The sequence below is a fragment of the Oncorhynchus kisutch genome, linkage group LG23 (genome assembly GCF_002021735.2).
Source record: "Oncorhynchus kisutch isolate 150728-3 linkage group LG23, Okis_V2, whole genome shotgun sequence".
Lineage (NCBI taxonomy): Eukaryota > Metazoa > Chordata > Actinopteri > Salmoniformes > Salmonidae > Oncorhynchus > Oncorhynchus kisutch.
Genome location: NC_034196.2, coordinates 8,214,341 through 8,234,286, shown reverse-complemented (window position 1 = coordinate 8,234,286; position 19,946 = coordinate 8,214,341). Strand labels below are relative to the sequence as shown.

Sequence of the window (19,946 nt, the reverse complement as noted above, 5' to 3'; positions counted from 1 at the left end):
CAGTAGCTATTGTATTTGTCACAATGGTACGGTGGACAAATTGCGTCTCATCATCTGGGGACTATGACTTTATGCTTAAGCTGTTTTTGTATTCTCAGCTGATAATTCGATCAAGCTAATACAGTAGCTAGCGCCTTATATTTCAATTTCTTGACTGTTTCATGTCAATTAGTTTTTTTTTGTTCTGCACAATATTGTGAGAGCTTTTGTAAACAGAAATGATTTCTAGCCAAGAGACAATATTGATATCAGCCACGCGCAAGCCAAAAAGGAATCGGTGGTGACCAACCAGTGGTGGAAAAAGTACCCAGTTGTCATACTTAAGTAAAAGTAAAGATACCTTCATAGAAAATGACTCATGTAAAAAGTGAGTCACCCAGTAAAATACTACTTCAGTGAAAGTCTAAAAAGTATTTGGTTTTTAATATACCGAAGTATCAAAAGAAAATGTAATTGCTAAAATATACTTACAGTATCAAAAGTAAAAGTATAAATAATTTCAATTTCTTTAGATTAGGCAAACCAGATGTCACAATTATATATATATTTTTTTTAATTTACGGATAGCCAGGGGCATGCTACAACAATTTACAAACGAAGCATTTGTGTTTTCGTGAGTCCACCAAATAAGAGGCAGTAGAGATGACCATGACCAGGGATGTTCTCTTGATTAGTGTGTGAATTGGACAATTTTCCTGTCCCGCTAAGCATTCAAAACGTAACAAGTACTTTTAGGTGTCAAGGAAAACGTACGGAGTAAAAAGTACATCATTTTCTTTAGGAATGTAGAGAAGTAAAAGTAGTCCGTTTTTTTTTACGACTTACATAGTTTTAAAGTATTTTTACACCACCTGGTTGTGACCCACCATTGGCCAGCCACTGGCATGGCTACAGTAGGTAGTCTAACTGAAGCATGGTGCCTCTCACCTGTTTTACATTAGCAGCAGCAGCAGCTCAGACTCGGGCCAGGCCGTGGCTGGGCGACCAGGCTCATAGTGGAACATTAACTCTCCTTCCTGTTCCATATGAGAAGTTAAGCATGAACCCAGAAGAGCAGTAAAAGGCGGCTTGCAGGCCAAACTCTGCTCCTGGTCACACACATGGCAAATCTACATCATTTACCCTAACAAAACCACTACATTAAAGCAGAGAGGCTAGTCTGGTCTTAAATGCCACCCTAATCTTTGTGTAGTGCACTACTTTTGACCAGAACCACCTTATTGCATCCCCATATAGTACACTATGACATAAGACCAGAACCACCCTATTTTACCAGAGCCCATGGCTCTCAGTTTATGGAATATGAAAGGAGCGATACATAAAAAAAAAAGAGAGGCAAGGAGGTTCGATTGTCACTAGTTCGATTTCACCACAGCTATGTGTTCCTTGCGTCAATCTGGTGAAATGACTGTGAAATGGCTGGGTGAAGGCAGATCATATCCTGCCTGACTGTTTTAACTGACAGGGTTGGAATGGAGAGGAGAGGAAGCCCTACAGACTGACTCAATGTGCATCCCAAATTTTACCCTATACAGTGCACTACTTTTGACCAGACCCATATGGGCCCTGGTCACAAGTAGTGCACTATATGGGGAAAAGGATGCCATTTGGAATACAACTATGGTGCTTAAATAAAGACAGAGTCAGGGACTTAATCGAGCTTTAATACCAGTTTTCACAACTTATGCTGGAGAGCTGTTTTTATGATTCCAGTCATGTGAAGTCACACTGGCTGGCTCTGTCTACTCAGCTGCTGTTATATCAGATATGAGGAAAAGTTGGCTTTGGGCACAGATACAGGATCAGCTTACCCTCTCCAGATACTGATATTAACTATAGGGGAAGAACGCTAAACTGACCTTAGATAAATGTAAAGGGGAAACTACTGCAGCAGCTACTGTGTTCCATTGTCTCTCCTCCCTTTTCGGCTTACTGCTCATTCCTCACCATAGTCAAGGTTTTCATAACACATTCTGGGTGGATCTCTCTCAGTCGTTTAAAGTAACTTCCTCTCATAATCTTCTCTCCTTAAATCTCAAAAGCATACGGTGGCGTGCTGGTTTCCTCTCCATCTCGGTAGTTGCCCTTCTTGCATGAACAGTCACACTTGCCTTTGCTTACCAGCGCCGACTTTGCTGACCGCTGCTTTACTAAGGACATTCCTGTTGCTTACTAGAACTTTGATGTGTGGTTGTCTCACCTAGCTACCTTTAAGATGAATGCGCTAACTGTAATCGCTCTGGATTAGAACATCTGCTAAATGAGTAAAAATAGTCAAATGTAAATAGTCGGAGTTTGGGTTCCTCTCCTCGCCTCCACGGACAGTAAACTATTGGGACACGTGAAAATCCCAGTGTGCATCCTCCATGTTGCGCTCACCTGCCCAAGCCAATGGTTGAGGAGTTCTTAAAACGCAGCAAGCGCAGAGAGGAATACAAACACAGCTGCAAACATCAAAAGGAATGTGTGCCTTATGACAAAAAGGTACATTTATTATCCGTACATGTTCACAACATTGGTCATCAGACATGTTGACGTCAATGATTTGGGACCATCATCCATCACCCTTACTACTTTACCTGGATCCCTGGGCATTTCTCAACCGCTTTTCGCCTTGACTTTCCAATACTCCCGCAATCACAACATACAGTACTGTACGACAGAAAATGAACCTATTCTTGGAAATGTGGGTTCACATTCCAGTTCAAAATGACACTATGTCTTGATGACGGATAGTTTTAGATTAGCAATAGTTGTCAGGTCATGTGCGTTTCCTTTTTATGGAGGGATAACCCTGATGGGCTGAAGTCACATTGGCCCTGTGTTAGCCGTTCCCTTCGTTCAGATGTGAATGGATTCCGACAGCTTCTCAGAAATAACTTTGTTTTGGATGTTCATGGCATTCCAAGGTTCAAAGTTCGCTCAGGAGAGACAGTTGTTTTGAAGTGGTAGGTTAGAGAGGAAGAGAGGAGAGGCCTGGTCAGTCACATGGCTGGGGTTAATCTCCATGCCTAATCCCTAACCCCTCACCTCTTGGCCTTCTTCTCCTTCATGATCTTCTTGCTCTCCTCTCTCCGCCGTTTGTTGACGGGGTTTCGTGGATCGGAGATCTCAAACGTGTCTTCGTCCTGCAAGTTTGCATCCTTGACTTTCCTGGTTTGCTCGTCAAACTGGAGAACATGGGCCATCCTAAAATCAGAGAAAGAGGAGGTTCAAAGAACAGCAAATAGAGCACTGTGATGTGAACTCTGTAAATCACATCTGGTGATATGGAACTCTCCATCAATTCAAATAGAATCACATTCCCTTTGAAGCCGGTGTTCTGTCACAACAGGCATTTATGGTATCAAGATGCCATGGTGGTGAGTGATGGCATTGTATTGATGATAAAGAAATAGGCTATGGCTACAACACAGCAACGCGCGCCCTATCGCATTAGTGTAAGAATAAAAACATGGTACAAAATACAGGGTTGAAATGTTCTGTTCTCTTAGGGAGGAGCAGGAAGAGGATGGAGAGGAAGATGAGGAGGAATAGGAATAAGAGAAGGAAGATGACTGATATGCATGTGGAAGCATTGGCTGTTCTCTTGTCCTTTGTGGACTAGCAGCAAGCAGCACCTCCGCAAAACAGAGAAAAAGGGAGAACGGCAGAATCTGAAGAGATTGTTCGGTTTAAAAAGGCAACTGACTTCATGATTCAACCTCTATCAACACTTTGACGAAAAACCCCTGACATATTACCTAGTAGGCCAAGTGTGTCAGTGTAACAGTTATCGATCAAACTCCCAGTATATAGATACAGTGAGAGCAGGAATCCCCGGGGAGACTGCAGAGAGTGGAGAGAGAGGACTTCAAGGTCTCCGGTGTCCATCACGCAGACACATCTGCCCGGCGCAGAGGGATTTGCGCTACATGCATAACGCTCTGACAGTGTCTTGACACGCCCCACCTGTTTGGAGGGTTCTGATGTAGGCCATGCGTCACCAGGGGCCACGGGGCTGCAACCCCTGGGGAATTAAAAACAAGATAAAAGGGAAGATGCTATCACCAATTCACAGAAGCCGAGAGACGGAGACAAAGCCAAGCCAGACGAAGAGCTTCAGGCCCAAATCTCTTTGACTGTTTGCGCTATTACAGTGATGTACTACTATTACAGGTAGTTAGTTAAAGCCCTATCTTGTCCGAATCTGCCATATCTATCATTTTTACTTGGCGGGAAGGTTATTATTCCAGTCCCAAAAACCTACCGTTTTTTTATATATATTTTTTTATACAAACTCCCAGGTCCTTTGATAATATTTATCTAGTGTGAATCGTCATCACTGTGTTTTGAGGGATATTACAGAGTTTTACGGTGCTGCACCCAGTTTGGGCAAGAACATGAGAACAAATTGATGCAAAGAGCTATGTACAAAGTGCTACAAAGTGTTATGCAAACAAAGTCCTATCCGTTTTGTCATATATCAACGTTCCCAGTGACTATTTGTCTTTTTTAAAAGATTAAGTAAATGATAGTGCGCCAATGAATTGATGAATTGCCGAATACATCAGTTAATTAAAATGTCTGCATGCAGTTCATGGTTCTTATTGATACTATTTATACTTTCTCCTAACTGAAAGCCAATATTAGGCTATTCCTAGACAAGTTGAAATACACTACATGGTCAAAAGTACGTGGACACTTGCTTGTCGAACATCTCATTCCAAAATCAAGGGAGTTGGTCCTCCCTTTGCTGCTATAACAGCCTCCACTCTTCTGGGAAGGCTTTAATATGGATTTGGTACCCCCCTTTGCTGCTATTAACAGCCTCCACTCTTCTGGGAAGGCTGTTCACTAGATGTTGGAACATTGCTGCAGGGACTTGCTTCCATTCAGCCACAAGAGCATTAGTGAGGTAGGGCACTGATGTTCGGCGATAACCCCATTGAACAGGGGGCCTGAGGTCATGGCTCTGTGCAGGCCAGTCAAGTTCTTCCACACCGTTCAACAAAATATTTCTGTATGGACCTTGCTTTGTGCACGGAGGCTGAAACAGGAAAGGGCCTTCCCCAAACTGTTGCCACAAAGTTAAAATCACAGAATCATCTAGAATGTCATTGTATGCTGTAGCGTTAAGACTTTCCTTCACTGGAACTAAGGGGCCCGAACCATGAAACACAGCCCCAGACCATTATTCCTCCTCCAAACTTTACAGTTGGAACTATGCATTGGGGTAGGTAACGTTCTCCTGGCATCCGCCAAACCCATTTGTTTGCCGAACTGCCAGATGGTGAAGCGTGATTCATCACTCCAGAGAACACGTTTCCACTGCTCCAGAGTCTAATGGCGGCAAGCTTTACACCACTCCTGCCGACGCTTTGCATTGCACATAGTGATCTTAGGCTTGCATGCGGCTGCTCGGCCATGGAAACCCATTTCATGAAGCTCCCGACGAACACTTCTTGTGCTGACAATGCTTCTAGTGGCAGTTTGGAACTCGGTAGTGAGTGTTGCAACAGAGGACAGATTAATTTTACACGCTATGCGCTTCAGCACTCGGGGGTCCCATTCTGTGTTTGTGTGGCCTACCACTGAGCTGTTGTTGCTTCTAGACGTTTCCACCTCAAAATAAAAGCACTTACAGTTGACTGGGGCAGCTCTAGCAGGGCAACATTTGGACAAACTGACTTGTTGGAAAGGTGGCATCCTATGACGGTGCCAGGTTAAAAGTCCCTGAGCTCTTCAGCAAGGCCATTCTGCTGTCCATGTTTGTCTATGGAGATTGCATGGCTGTGTGCTCAATTTTATACACCTGTCAGCAACGGGTGTGGCTGAAATGGCCAAATCCACTAATTTGAAGGGGTGTCGACATACTTTTGTATATATATTGTATTTCATAGCGGTTTAGATGGTACAATGAATCTCTACACATTGCTTGTTTTGTCATATAAACTGACATTAGGCACACTATTAGAATTTTAGCAACCAGGAAATGGCAGAGCGATTCCTGCATATTTCAACCAGTTGAGCTGGCAGCCGTTTTGCACCATTCATGCCTAGAACAGCCTCATGTCTTCCCATCATAACAGTACATAAAAATAAGGAAAAAAAGATTTACAGGGGGCAATTTCATAACAACTAATCCCGTCCGAATCGGACAATGGAAAAAAACAGACAAGCCTGACAAAACTTACATAATGAACGTTCTATAGTAATAGAATATAAGCCGACCTATTGCTATACAAGTTTTGCTGTATGGTCCTAGGGAGAGATCCCCTTTAATCAGCCACTAAGATCACATTGAAATGTCTGTCCTCCTTGTATGTGTGTGTTGGATGGCGTGTGTCTGAGTGTGCACTTGAGTCTGTGTGCGAAGCGTACAGTATGAGTGTATTTTTGTCAGATGGCTTGTCTGTGTGTGTGTGTGTGTGTGTGTGTGTGTCTGCCCATGTGCTTCGGTGAAGCGTGTGTATATAGTGGTCCTTGGTGGCTCAGTTGGTAGAGCATAAAAACATCTGCTAAATGGCATATTATATATACACCGAGTGTACAAAACATTAAGAACCCCCTCTCCACCCTCAAGACAGCCTCAGTTCCTCAGGGTGTGAATTGTACAAGGTGTTGAAAGCGTTCCAAAGGGATGCTGGCCCATGTTGACTCCAATGCATCCCACAGTTGTGTCAAGTTGGCTGGATGTCCTTTGGGTGGTGGAGCATTCCTAATACACACGGGGAACTGTTGAGCGTTAAAAACCCAGCAGCATTGCAGTGCTTGACACAAACCGGTGTGCCTGGCACCTACTACCATACCCCGTTCAAAGGCACTTTCAATCTTTTGTCTTGCCCATTCACCCTCTAGATGGCACACCCACACAATCCGTGTCTCAATTGTATCGAGGCTTAAAAATCCTTCTTTGGCCTGTCTCCTCCCTTTCATCTACACAGATTGAAGTGGATTTAACAAGTGACATCACAGCTTTCACCTGGTCAGTCTATGTCATGGAAAGAGCAGGTGTTCATAATGTTTTATACACTCAGTGTATGTGTTTGTATGTGTAGGGCTGTTTGTATGTGTAGGGCTACACAATAATTGCAATTTTTGTACCAAATACTGCAATTTTACTTGCGTATATAGATCAAAACACTTGGGAAAACTGTTGGAATCACAGAAATAGATGGTTGGAATACTGTGGACACTTGGAATGCAGTTTAGGTTGGCATGAAAACGAATGAAGAAAAATATGGGAGGAGATGGTTGTGACAGAGTAGGAACCAAAGTGTTGGTCAGTGTTTCCCAGGCGATCCTAATTAGATTTAAATAGATATGTATGTTCAGACAAAGATGTTAGAACATTCTTCGCCTTGTCCTCTCCGATTAAGAAACAAGTTGTTGTACCACGGGTTCCGGCTTGTATTAGAGTAAAAGTTTGCTAGCAAGATTTGCCGTATCTCACTGGACTTAGCTAGCAAAAATGTGTCTTAGCTCCTAATGCTAATTGTTAGCTAGCTAGCTGGCTGACACATTTGCAAGCTTGCTAAGACCAACTAAGTAGCGTGTTGCAGAGAGCAAGTTACACAAGCGAACAGTCAAATATACAAATGTTGATTTATGTTAAGGAGCAAAGTGGAACGCTGCCCACTGCAGTTCTTGTTTGGGAAAAATCTGTAGACTACACGCTGTGGTTTGGTCAATGGAGGCAGAGTGAATTCCCGAGCACAAGGAGAGTGACATGAAGGGCGGGGCTTGAAGTGCATGGGATTGGGAAGCAGCCTTAAGAAGAGAGAGGTAGAGAGAATCATGCAACCTTATGTGTTTGTCTGCCTTTTAGTCTGCCTGGGTACATAGGTGAAGCATGTGTGTGTGCTCTGCAGTCCCCCCTCCTGTGTTCATGTGAACTGGGCAGTAGTAGTGACAGCTCATCCAGGACGTCATGGTGGCTCTACTCTGGCAGACTGAGGAGTCCTGCAGCGCGAGGCGGACCGCTACCATAATTTGTCTAGCAGCCTCAGTGATGACAGGAACACAGCCTCATTGCCCAGACTACAGAACAGTGTGTGTATGTGCGTGTGTGTGTGTATATGTATACACACAGTGCTTTCAGAAAGTATTCACACCCCTCAACCTTTTCCACATTTTGTGTTACAGCCTGAATTTAAAAGAGATTAAATTGAGATTGGGTCAATAATCTACACACAACACCCCATAATGTCAAAGTGGAATGATGTTTGTCTAAATGTTTGCAAATTAATAAAAAATTTAAAGCTCAAATGTCTCGAGTCAATAAGTATTCAACACAAAATATGCTTAAGAAGTCACATAATAAATTGCATGGACTCACTCTGTGTGCAAAAATAGTGTTTAACAAGATTTTTGAAAGACTACCCCATCTCTGTACCCCACACATACAAGTATCTGCAAGGTCCTTCAGTTGAGCAGTGAATTTCAAACACAGATGCAACGCCAAAGGCCATGGAGGTTTCCAATGCCTCACAAAAGGGTACCTATTGGTAGAAAAAAACGCAGACATTAAATATCCCTTTGAGCATAGTGAAGCTATTAATTACACTTTGGATGGTGAATCAATACACCCGGTCACTACAAAGATACAGGTGTTTTTCCTAACTCAGTTGCCGGAGAGGAAGGAAATTCGGGATTTCACCATGAAGCCAACGGTGACTTTTAAACAGTTACAGTTTAATGGCAGTTACAGGAAAAAACTGAGGATGGATCAACAACACTGTAGTTAATCCATAGTACTAACCTAAATGACAGAGTGAATAGAAGTGACAATTAAATACATGGTTATTCCACTTTGTAACAACAAAATGTGGAAAAGGTCAAGTGGTGTGAATACTATCTGAAGGCACTGTATATGTGTATGTGTGCCAGGCTCTGGGCTCCCACCATTCAGCGCTCCAGTCTGCTTATCAAACCCACTCACTACCCAGAAGCCTCAGAACTCAGAAGCCTTTCCTCTATTTGGTTTTCTTTCGCTTTCTGAAAAGAGGGAGGAAAGAGGGAGGGGTGAGGGTGGGGCGACGGGCTCTATGGCTGGCTTCTTGGAGTGAGAGTGTGTGTGTGTGTGTGTGTGTGTGTGTGTGTGTGTGTGTGTGTGTGTGTGTGTGTGTGTGTGTGTGTGTGTGTGTGTGTGTGTGTGCGTGTGTGAGAGCAAAGCGATCTAGAAAGTATAACGTTTGTAGACCCAGACGGAATAGTTTACAGTCCCCTGGCCCAGACTTGACTTGGGGAGTCTGACCTGTAGTAACCCAATAGTTCCTGTACCAGAGCTTGCAGAGTGGCACAGACATCCTACGCTAGTGCGTGGCTGGCGGGTGTTGATCTAGATTAGGTCAGCGGCCCAAATGACACCCTATTCCCTATATAGTGCACTACTTCTTACCAGAGCCCTGTGCACCATTTGGGACCCGGGGTGCCTTTTGGGACACCGCCTGGGACTGCTAGGCTACTGTGCCCATCTTCCCTCCTCCTCCTCCTGTCTCATACCTAGCTGGCTGGCGGGGGCCAAACAGTGAGACTGAGCTGGGGGCCTGGCTGGCTGAGACTAATAGCAACTACAGGTTTTGTTATTCTAAATCTCTCACACAGACACTTTCCTCGAAGTTCAAACACATGGGATTAATTTCAGCCTTCTGACTCTCTCTCGCTCTCTATATATTGAGGTCTGAGAGAGAGACTCAGAGGTCTGTTGGTGAAAATCAGAATGGGAGAGGAAAACACGATGTAAAAGCTGATTTCCTGACTGTGGCTCTGTCTGCCCACTGAGGGAAACGGCAGAGAGACCAGGCACTGCAAACACATACACATACACACCGCTGTCTTCATTGCCTTCAATAAACTGGCATATCTGAATTATTGGCACGGCGTCAGGTGCCAATACACAGACACACGGGCCGTGTTTTAACTCCCAGCAGGAGCTGCTCCACAGGGCAATGTGTTAGCTAGCTTGTTTCCTGTAGGCTTAGCTCACCCTCCCTCCCCCTCCGTGTCTCTGTGTCTCGCTCTCAGTGAGTCGTCAGTACTGCGGTGAGGCTCTCTGTTCTGGTCAGGACACGGCAGGACGTTGAAAACACATCAGCAGCAGAGAGGAGAAACGTCAAAACACAATCCATCTGAGGAGGTAATCAAATTGAAAAATAGAACCGAAATAGACCATAAATGTGACCGGCCGGGGGAGGAAAAAAATGGAATTCCATATGCATCTGATTTGTCTGACAGAAGGAGCGGTGCGAGCCAGCAGACTACAGTACTGAACAGTGTCCTCCTAACTGTAGTGTACATCCCATTCTATAGCTTCAGCCTGTGCGCACTAAAACCTTAGAGAAACATCCCTATACTTCCTAATGTGCTAGTTTCTTACAGTGGCAACTCAAATGTTGTCTTGTGTAAAACACACATTAGGGATGACAAAACCTTTTTTGGCATCCACTATTACTGTAGAGCTGTGCCGAGGGTCGGGAACGGCCTTTCCAACACACGCATCCGTAAAGACCCACACACACACACACACACACACACACACACACACACACACACACACACACACACACACACACACACACACACACACACACACACACACACAATGAGCCAAGCCTACTAAGACAAAACAAAAGATGTCAAAGTAAGAGAGAAATAAACATGCCCATGTTAGAGCAATCTTTTCACCTGGCTGGCAGTCTGTGTTTCTCTGAGAGTACGGAAACTAAAACATAAGGCTGGCACCCAGGCAGGCCATAGCTACATCTACAGTGCGTTGGGGAAACTATTCAAACCCCTTGACTTTGTTCAATTGATTAAATACATTTTTTCCCTCATCAATCTACACACAATACCCCATAATGACAAAGCGAGAAAATGTAGAAAAAAATGCCTTATTTACATAAGTATTCAGACTCTTTGCTATGAGACTCAAAATTGAGATCAGGTGCATCCTGTTTCCATTGATCATCCTTGAGATGTTTCTACAACTCGATTGTAGTTCACCGGTGGTAAATTCCATTGATTGGACATGATTTGGAAAGGCACACACCTGTCTATATAAGGTCCCACAGCTGACAGTGCGTGTCAGAGCAAAAACCAAGCCATGTCAAAGGAATTGTCCAAGAGCCCCGAGACAGGATTGTGACAAGGCACAGATATGGGGAAGGGTACCAAAACATTTCAGCAGCTCTGAAGGTTCCCAAGAACACAGTGGCCTCCATCATTCTAAATGAAAGAAGTTTGGAACCACCAAGACTGTTCCTAGAGCTGGTCGCCGGGCCAAACTGAGCAATCAGGGGAGAAGGGCCTTTGTCAGGGGGGTGACCAAGAAACCGATGGTCAGTCTGACAGAGCTCTAGAGTACCTCTGTTGAGATGGGAGAACCTTCCAGAAGGACAGCACTCCACCAATCAGGCCTTTATGGTAGAGTGACAAGACGGAAGCCACTCCTGAGTAAAAGGCACATGACAGCCCGCTTGGAGTTTGCCAAAAGGCACCTAAAGACACTCAGACCAAGAGAAACAAGATTCTCTGGTTTAATGAAACCAAGATTGAACTCTTTGGCCTGAATGTCACGTCTGGAGGAAACCTGGCACCATCTCAATCTACAGTGAAGCATGGTTGTGGCAGCGCGACAAGTCTCTGAATCCTTGAGTGGCCCAGCCAGAGCCTGACCTTGAACCGAACCGAACATCTTTGGAGAGACCTGAAAATAGCTGTACACCAACGCTCCCCATCCAACCTGACAGAGCTTGAGAGGATCTGCAGAGAAGAATGGGAGAAACTCATCAAATACAGGTGAGCCAAGCTTGTAAGCGTCATACCCAAGAAGACTTGAGGTTGTAATCGCTGCCAAAGGTGCTTCAACAAAGTACTGAGTAAAGGGTCTGAATACTTATGTAAATGTAATAGTTTCTATTTTATAGTGTGTAGGTAGTGCATACAGCCCAGTACATTACTGGGGCTAAGCTTCCTGCCATCCAGGACCTCTACACCAGGCGGTGTCAGAGGAAGGCCCTAAAAATTGACCCCAGCCACCCCAGTCATAGACTGTTCTCTCTACTACCGCATGGCAAGTGGTACCGGAGTGCCAAGTCTAGGACAAAAAGGCTTCTCAACAGTTTTTACCCCCAAGCCATAAGACTCCTGAACAGGTAATCAAATGTCTACCCGGACTATTTGCATTGTGTGTGTCCCCCCCTCAACCCCTATTTTTCACGCTGCTGCTACTCTCTCTTTATCATATATGCATAATCACTTTAACTATACATTAATGTACATACGACCTCAATTGGGCCGATCAACCAGTGCTCCCGCACTTTGGCTAACCGGGCTATCTGCATTGTGTCCCACCCCCCACCACCCCCTCTTTTACGCTATTGCTACTCTCTGTTCATCATATATGCATAGTCACTTTAACCATATCTACATGTACTTACTACCTCAATCAGCCTGACGAACCGGTGTCTGTATGTAGCCTCGCTACTGTATATAGCCTGTCTTTTTACTGTTGTTTTATTTCTTTACTTACCTATTCTTCACCTAAAACCTTTTTTTGCACTATTGGTTAGAGCCTGTAAGTAAGCATTTCACTGTAAGGTCTACACCTGTTGTATTCGGCGCACGTGACAAATAAACATTTGATTTGATTCGATTTGCAAACATTTCTAAAAACCCAGTTTTTGCTTTGTCATTATAGACCACCCTCTGCCCCCAGCTGTGTTCTGGACACCATATGTGAACTGATTGCCCCCCATCTATCTTCAGAGCTCGTGCTGCTAGGCGACCTAAACTGGAACATGCTTAACACCCCAGCCATCCTACAATCTAAACTTGATGCCCTCAATCTCACACAAATTATCAATGAACCTAACGTACCTCCCCAAAGCCTTAAACACGGGCACCCTCATAGATATCATCCTAACCAACTTGCCCTCTAAATACACCTCTGTTGTCTTCAACCAAGATCTCAGCGATCACTGCCTCATTGCCTGCATCCGTAATGGGTCAGCGGTCAAACGACCTCCACTCATCACTGTCAAACGCTCCCTGAAACACTTCAGCGAGCAGGCCTTTCTAATCAACCTAGCCGGGGTATCCTGGAAGGATATTGATCTCATCCCGTCAGTAGAGGATGCCTGGATATTTTTTTTTAAATGCCTTCCTAACTATCTTAAATAAACATGCCCCATTCAAGAAATTTAGAACCAGGAACAGATATAGCCCTTGGTTCTCCCCAGACCTGACTGCCCTTAACCAACACAAAAACATCCTATGGCGTTCTGCATTAGCATCGAACAGCCCCCGTGATATGCAGCTGTTCAGGGAAGCTAGAAACCATTATACACAGGCAGTTAGAAAAGCTAAGGCTAGCTTTTTCAAGCAGAAATTTGCTTCCTGCAACACAAACTCAAAAAAGTTCTCCATGTAAAGTCCATGGAGAATAAGAACACCTCCCAGCTGCCCACTGCACTGAAGATAGGAAACACTGTCACCACTGATAAATCCACCATAATTGAGAATTTCAATAAGCATTTTTCTACGGCTGGCAATGCTTTCCACCTGGCTACTCCTAGCACTGCACCCCCCACAGCAACTCGCCCAAGCCTTCCCCATTTCTCCTTCTCCCAAATCCGTTCAGCTGATGTTCTGAAAGAGCTGCAAAATCTGGACCCCTACAAATCAGCCGGGCTAGACAATCTGGACCCTTTCTTTCAAAAATTATCTGCTGAAATTGTTGCCACCCCTATTACTAGCCTGTTCAACCTCTCGTGTCGTCTGAGATTCCCAAAGATTGGAAAGCAGCTGCGGTCATCCCCCTCTTCAAAGGGGGGGACACTCTTGACCCAAACTGCTACAGACCTATATCTATCCTACCATGCCTTTCTAAGGTCTTCGAAAGCCAAGTCAACAAACAGATTACCGACCATTTCGAATCTCACCATACCTTCTCTGCTATGCAATCTGGTTTCAGAGCTGGTCATGGGTGCACCTCAGCCACGCTCAAGGTCCTAAATGATATCTTAACCGCCATCGATAAGAAACATTACTGTGCAGCCGTATTGATTGATCTGGCCAAGGCTTTCGACTCTGTCAATCACCACATCCTCATCGGCAGACTGGACAGCCTTGGTTTCTCAAATGATTGCCTCGCCTGGTTCACCAACTACTTCTCTAATAGAGTTCAGTGTGTCAAATCGGAGGGTCTGCTGTCCGGACCTCTGGCAGTCTCTATGGGGGTGCCACAGGGTTCAATTCTTGGACCGACTCTCTTCTCTGTATACATCAATGGGGTCGCTCTTGCTGCTGGTGAGTCTCTGATCCACCTCTACGCAGACGACACCATTCTGTATACTTCTGGCCCTTCTTTGGACACTGTGTTAACAACCCTCCAAGCAAGCTTCAATGCCATACAACTCTCCTTCCGTGGCCTCCAATTGCTCTTCAATACAAGTAAAACTAAATGCATGCTCTTCAACCGATCGCTACCTTCACCTGCCCAACATCACTACTCTGGACGGCTCTGACTTAGAATACGTGGACAACTACAAATACTTAGGTGTCTGGTTAGACTGTAAACTCTCCTTCCAGACCCATATCAAACATCTCCAATCCAAAGTTAAATCTAGAATTGGCTTCCAATTTCGCAACAAAGCATCCTTCACTCATGCTGCCAAACATACCCTTGTAAAACTGACCATCCTACCAATCCTCGACTTTGGCGATGTAATTTACAAAATAGCCTCCAATACCCTACTCAACAAATTGGATGCAGTCTATCACAGTGCAATCCGTTTTGTCACCAAAGCCCCATATACTACCCACCATTGCGACCTGTACGCTCTCGTTGGCTGGCCCTCGCTTCATACTCGTCGCCAAACCCACTGGCTCCATGTCATCTACAAGACCCTGTTAGGTAAAGTCCCCCCTTATCTCAGCTCGCTGGTCACCATAGCATCTCCCACCTGTAGCACACGCTCCAGCAGGTATATCTCTCTAGTCACCCCCAAAACCAATTCTTTCTTTGGCCGCCTCTCCTTCCAGTTCTCTGCTGCCAATGAACGAACTACAAAAATCTCTGAAACTGGAAACACTTATCTCCCTCACTAGCTTTAAGCACCAACTGTCAGAGCAGCTCACAGATTACTGCACCTGTACATAGCCCACCTATAATTTAGCCCAAACAACTACCTCTTTCCCTACTGTATTTTATTTATTTATTTATTTTGCTCCTTTGCACCCCATTATTTTTATTTCTACTTTGCACATTCTTCCATTGCAAATCTACCATTCCAGTGTTTTACTTGCTATATTGTATTTACTTTGCCACCATGGCCTTTTTTTGCCTTTACCTCCCTTATCGCACCTCATTTGCTCACATCGTATATAGACTTGTTTATACTGTATTATTGACTGTATGTCTGTTTTACTCCATGTGTAACTCTGTGTCGTTACCTTCGTTGTATGTGTCGAACTGCTTTACTTTATCTTGGCCAGGTCGCAATTGTAAATGAGAACTTGTTCTCAACTTGCCTACCTGGTTAAATAAAGGTGAAATAAATAAAATAAAATAAAAATTATGGGGTATTGTGTGTAGATTGATGAGGGAAAAAAATCTACTCAATCAAGTTTAGAATAATGCTGTAAAGCATCTAAATGTGGAAAAAGTCAAGGGGTCTGAATACTTTCTGAATGCACTGTATGTAATCTAGAGCAGTCAGAGTGTGTTGATCCACTGTATAAAGTTCAACAGTGTGTCAAGTCGTTAAGGAGCAGCTCCTCAGGCCTGTGTTATGACTGGGCATTAACAGACATAACATATCTGTTACAGAATAGGGGGGGGGGGGGGGGGGGGGGGGGGAATGGTGGATGGGCTGCTCTAGCTGGCCTAATAGAACTGTCTCGTCCTGAATGGCACCCTATTCCATCAATATCATGACGTTGAATCAACGTGGAAAACTGGTTGGAGCTGCAAAAAGTCCTCGACGTAAGGGCATTTCCATCTTTTCATCCCCAACTTTTAACCTATGGTGACATTTTATGTTGATTTCAAGTTGAATTCACGTTAGTTGACAACTCATCCAAATGTAAATCAAAACTAGATGTTGAACTGACTTCTGTGCCCAGTGGGAAACTTTGCTTAGGACTTATTGCAAGTAAGACTGCTCCCGACTAAAAAAAAATCTTGGTTGACCGAGAGTCGTCCTGACAGACCATGTGTGTTTGAATAAAATCAACTACATATGCACTGAGCTTGTTTGATGCTTTAAGCACACAGTTTGATTAAATAATGGAGACACAAAAATGACTCAAGAAAGAGCCCGATGGTCACACTGTGTTAAAAAATAGTAGCGAGACCTGCGTGCATATTATGTGTGACAAACAGGTGCTGTTAGATTACAGTATTATTTTTCTGCCTGTTGGGAACAGTGTAAACAACACTAAATAAATTGTAAGTAATACAAGTCTGTTCTAACGAAAAACGTTTGTAAAGCCTTTATTACAGCATAACAAAATAAAAAAATAGCAGAATCTGTACAATTGCTTTATCCAACATATTGCTGTTGTATATTAAACAAACAAAACAGGCAACAGAAGCAAGATCTGTCATATTTATGTAGATATTTGTGACTAATTTCAGGAAACTAGGCATATGCCACGGGTCACTACTTCACAGGAACACATTTGAACTAAAACTTTGTGTTTTTTTGGGGCAGAAATGCCTTCTGGAACATGTGAACTTTCATGTGCCATAATAACAAACTTGTACGCCATCTGTAAATACGAATACAATTGTTAAATTATGAGCCTAGTTGGTTTAGCCACAGAAAAAGCCAGCAACCTTCCTGCTAACTATGATTGGCTGAGATAATGAATGGCTGGACATGCCGAGACATGAGTTCGGATTGGTCTGCCATATGGCCCTCTTCTGTCTATTTGAGCTGGTAGGTAAAAAACATATATTCTGTAGTAGAACTGCATAAGTGCTGCTCTTCATAATCATGATTTGTGATTATGGTTCATTGTTTAGCTAGCTACATGTCTTATCAAAAGACTCCACTATGCAAGTATTAATTTCAATAGAATGTCACTGTTAGCTACATTTTCAAATATTACACGTTTCTAATTTGGCAGAAAGTCATATTCATTTAAAGTTGTGTGTAAAGTGTAAAGTGTACTGTTAGCTAGCCAGCTAAAATTAGCTGGCTGGCTCGCTAGCTAACGTTACGTGTATGCTCTTATTATTCGTATCTCAGATCCATTTGCTTTGCTTGTTATAGCCTAATGTTAACTAACTAACATTGAACCTGGTTGGTTAGCTACCTGCAGATTAATGCAGGGTAGTAACGTCATGAGTTAGAATTATGGTTCATTGTTTACCTAGCTAGCTAGCGACATGTTTTAACAGAAGATTCCACTTTGCAAGTAACCATTTCAACAGAATGTCACTGTTGATAGACGTAGCTGGTAAATTCGCTCTGGCTATCTACTCCGATTTCAGAAAACTCTCGTCCGAGTGTGCCAGAGCGCAGAATAACTGACGAAATTTACGAACGCGTAACACCTGTTAAATATGGCCGGTAAATATGTCAGTAAACGTTGACAAAAAAACCAGTTGCAAGCTCTGGATAACATGAAAACAGCCTAACTAGCTCTGCTAGGGCGAGTAAAATGGTCAGTGAGCTGTTCTCTCGTTTGTGTCTGGAAGTACACTAACATTAGCCAGTTAGATCGGGTGCTTGACTGATGTTGTTAGGACCGAACGCTCAGATCAACCCTTAACTTCTTGGTGACAGGGAGCAGTATTTTCACGTCCGGATGAAATGCATGCCCAAATTCAACTGCCTGCTACTCATCCCCAAAAGATAAGATATGCATATTATTAGTAGATTTGGATAGACAACACTCTGAAGTTTCTAAAACTGTTTGAATCATGTCTGTGAGTATAACAGAACTTATGTAGAAGGCGAAACCCAGAGGAAAAACCATTCAGATTTTTGAGGTCATTTCTCTTTTCATTGGGAATCCAGATTTCTAAGGGACCTTCTTGCAGTTCCTACCACTTCCATTGGATGTCACCAGTCTTTAGAAATTGGTTGAGGTTTTTCCTTTGTGTAATGAAGAAGTAGCCCTGTTCAAAACGAGGGTCACTTCAAGTGTACTGTTTGTTAGAGGCGCGTGACCAGAAAGGTAGTTTGTTTTCTTCCTGTATTGAACACAGATCATCCAGTCTTCAATTTGATTGATTATTTACTTTTAAAATATCTAAAGTTGTATTACAAAAGTAGTTTTGAAATGTTTTGGAAAAGTTTACAGGTAACTTTTGAGATATGTTGTAGTCACGTTGCACAAGTTGGAAAGAGTGTTTTTCTGGATCAAAACGCGCCAAATAAATGGACATTTTGGATATATATCGACGGAATTAATCGAACAAAAGGACCATTTGTGATGTTTATGGGACATATTGGAGTGCCAACAGAAGAAGCTTGTCAAAGGTAAGGCATGATTTATATTTTTACTTCTGTGTTTTGTGTCGCGCCTGCAGGGTTGAAATATGTTCTCTCTTTTGTTTACGGAAGTGCTATCCTCAGATAATAGCATCGTTTGCATTTGCCGAAAGCCTTTTTTTAAATCTGACATGTTGGCTGGCTTCACAACACGTGTAGCTTTAATTTGGTATCTTACATGTGTGTTGTCATGAATGTTAGATTTTTATAGTAATTTATTTGAATTTGGCGCTCTGCATTTTCTCTGGCTTTTGGCCAGGTGGGACGCTACCGTCCCACATATCCCAGAGAGGTTAAAGAGAGTTTGTATCGCAAATAAAGCTGCATAAATAACTCTAAATGAAGCATATAGGAGGAACTGTTTCTTTGTTAAACGCTCAACAGAGAATAGTCGCTTGTGCGAACTTATTTATTCAGCTATGTTCAATTGTATTCTTATTACCATAAAATAATAACACAGGAATTATAAGCAAATATTGCCTGCTAAATTAACTAGTGTAGCCCACAGCCATATGGCATAGCCAGAGCAGGGTCTAACATAAGGACGACTCAGAATATGCTATTCTGTTCTTCTGAAATATGGTACATTTTCTTCAAATCATGTTTCTTTAGACCTGCCTAAAATAAATAATGGTTTTATTGTGATGGTGTAGGCTATATTAAGTGGATTTATTAAACTTTTTCAAATGTAGATGTTCCAAAAGGTCCACATCATTGGCTTGTAGGCTATGTGTGGAAGCCCGGAGATGCTAAATGTCTGGGATATTTTATGTTAAATAACGGTCAATTACCTTGAGACCGGCATTGTCATTTGCATGACAATCACCGGCTGACAAAATATCATGACCACCAGAACGCTAACCATAACGTACCATCCTTTGTCGTCGTCCTCTGCCAGCTCCTCAGGGGCCTCCTCAGGGGCCTCAGAGGTCTCAGTGATGGCTGAAGACAGCTTGGTCTTGAATCGGTCCAGCAGCGCCATTGTCTACAAGACAATCAGCTTAACGGTTACTGGGAGATCTGGGTCACTAACAAAACAAACTCTTAAGATCTAACGCTCATCTAAGTCTCAGACTTTCACCTCAACCCCCTGCTGCATCAAGAAAAAAATGCACTGCTGGTAATTTATATGCGTTTGACTGAAAGACGTCATCATTAATGTCATCAACACTCTATAATCCCAGAGCTCCAATTGACCACAATGAGGACCAGTAGGAAAATGTACACACTAACTACTGAAAGTCGCTCTGGACAAGAGCTTCTGCTAAATGACTCAAATGTAATGTGTGTAGAGAGTAAATGACAGCTGACACAGTTTTGAGTAATGACTCCTCTGTTACCTGCGCTTCTCTGCTGGATCCCTTCTTCAGTTTCTGTTTCCTCATGTCTTCATATTTCTTCTTGCCCTCCAGGTACTCCGCCACCGCCTCGCTGCCTGGCTTCTTCTCTTCTATA

The 19,946-nt window shown here is 43.3% G+C and overlaps 1 protein-coding gene across 2 annotated transcripts in view; it reads right to left on the bottom strand.

The window, feature by feature from the left end:
- Window positions 1-1,646: 1,646 nt before the first annotated feature.
- The window catches only part of cwc27 (CWC27 spliceosome associated cyclophilin), a 48,720-nt gene continuing 30,420 nt past the window's right edge, over window positions 1,647-19,946 (bottom strand). Inside the window, exons 12-15 of one of the 2 annotated variants that reach the window (XM_031802342.1) lie at window positions 19,832-19,941; window positions 19,364-19,476; window positions 3,952-4,009; window positions 1,647-3,189 (exon numbers count right to left, since the gene is read on the bottom strand). In XM_031802342.1, the coding sequence (XP_031658202.1) occupies window positions 3,166-3,189; window positions 3,952-4,009; window positions 19,364-19,476; window positions 19,832-19,941 (305 nt within the window). In that variant the 3' untranslated portion in view covers window positions 1,647-3,165. The remainder of the gene's footprint in view (window positions 3,190-3,951; window positions 4,010-19,363; window positions 19,477-19,831; window positions 19,942-19,946) is intronic. The other variant, XM_020457396.2, reaches the window with a different exon arrangement.